The 1,805-nt window shown below is 46.5% G+C and overlaps 1 protein-coding gene across 1 annotated transcript; it reads right to left on the bottom strand.

Annotated features, from left to right (window-relative positions):
• Positions 1–234: 234 nt before the first annotated feature.
• On the bottom strand, positions 235–1,256 carry TMEM125 (transmembrane protein 125). The gene is given in 3 exon segments (XM_060233300.1): positions 235–616; positions 618–839; positions 841–1,256. Coding segments are annotated over 3 exon segments (675 nt in total). The 5' UTR covers positions 970–1,256; the 3' UTR covers positions 235–292.
• Between the last annotated feature and the right edge of the window lie 549 nt (positions 1,257–1,805).

Below are 1,805 nucleotides of genomic sequence, written 5' to 3'. Positions count from 1 at the left end.
GATCAGGCTGGTAGACTGTGAGCTTTGCCGCCGCCATCCTCAGTGTTGAGGTACCAAAGACAAACTCTTGAAGCAGGTATTCAGTGCATATTAGTTAACCTACTTCTACTGACCCTTTTCTCTGCATAGGATGGTCATAACAGGGCTGTGTACATTTTGTGATTTTGGAAATTATGCTACCTACAAGTGCAAAAAGGGGAACTGATAAAAAGTCTTCAATATCCCAAGAAATGCCAGTTCTGAATCTTGAGTTAAAGCCACCTTACTCTCTGCCAGAGGCAGCAGCTATTGCTTAAATAAGGTTGGTTGTGCTAGAGGTAGTGGCGAGCTGCTGATTGGCTGCAATGTGTCCTGATATTGTGAAGAGGGCCCGGTCATTGCCAGTGTCTCGGGTGTGAGATGTGACGGAGCGACAAGAGGTCCATGTCAAATAAAGAAGCAGGCTGAGCAAGAGGATAGCTCCCGAAGCTGTGAGCACAATACCACTGATGAACATGCTGGCAAGGGGCCGTGTGGTGCTGGTGCTGCTACTGGTAGTAGCAGTGGAGGAAAGGGCAGTGAGGACTGTGCCGCACACCAGTAGCACCAGGGCTGTCAAGAGCAGCACAGCACAGTCCTGAGGCACCACCACTCTTCAGCAGCTCAACCTGCTCCCGGCTGCGAATGCAATTCATGTCCTGGATGGCTGAGCTCAGCAACTGCTTCAGTAATACTAAGAGTGCCAGTAGGCAGAGTGTGGTGCCCACTGCTAGCCTCCATTCCCCAGAACGGCTGCTAGTACTGTACAGCAGGGCAATGCCACCGACCCCGCAGGCCAGGATGAGTGCCACAGCCACCCCCATAGCAAAGGAACGATTTTCTGGGCTGCTGGAACCACCACAATTCCACATGTTCCTCCAGGATGTTCCTCTGGATCTGGCCAGCATTGGCAGGAGGCCTAGATCCACCCAGTCGCTCTAGTTCAGGCATGGTAGACACTGGATCAGCTCATGCACACAATGGGTAATGTAATGCAGTGAAGCCACTACTGCAAGTGGCTGTTAGGAGTGCAGCAAGTTGGGTGGGTGTGACATTTTTGAAAACATAAGGGAAGATTCAGGCAGCCTCCTTCACTTTGTCCCTGTGAGAGGCATCAGCTGGAAGGGATTGGCAGGTTTTAGATCCAGCACTCCAAAGATGTGGAACTGTTGGGCATGAGGCAGGAAGTGAAAGCTTGGGGTTCTCCTGTAGCTCATTTGCAGCAAACCTTGCCAGGCTCCTGAATTTATCTGAAAAAGAAAACAAAGTTATGAAGCAAAGACCATTGTTTGGACAGGAGTGGGTTTCTTCCCCAAACAAGCCCGGCTTCTGTGTAGAGAGGTGAAGACAGTCATGAGGACAAGGCATTGAAGTGAAACTCCAGTGCCTATGAGGTCAAGTGAAGTCCGGAGAAGAAAAACTTGCTTTAATAGGCAGGGTTGTATGGATACCATATGTTTTCTTTATTTCTTTTCATATTTAAAGAGTATTATGCACTAAATAAACCCTGTCCTATTGTTTTCTGTTTTCACAGTTTCAAGTACTATTTATGTCCTTTGAAATAATTAAATGCTGGTTGTTTTCATTAGCTATTCTTTAATTCTTTATTTTAAGTTGTGTCTTCCTTTTCAGGGATACACTCCCGAAAAGTATTTTCTTTATTGAAATATGTACCATGACATTTCTGAAGCTGTTTGCAGGCATGATGAGAAGACTGAACGGGATTTGCGCAGTATATAAAGTGAATGGTTTTGAGGATTTTTTTCTTCATTTTCTGTCACTTTACA

Source organism: Heteronotia binoei, chromosome 2 (assembly GCF_032191835.1).
Source record: "Heteronotia binoei isolate CCM8104 ecotype False Entrance Well chromosome 2, APGP_CSIRO_Hbin_v1, whole genome shotgun sequence".
Taxonomy (NCBI): Eukaryota; Metazoa; Chordata; class Lepidosauria; order Squamata; family Gekkonidae; genus Heteronotia; species Heteronotia binoei.
The sequence above is the reverse complement of the archived record's forward strand: the minus strand, read 5'-3'. Positions and strand labels throughout refer to the sequence as shown.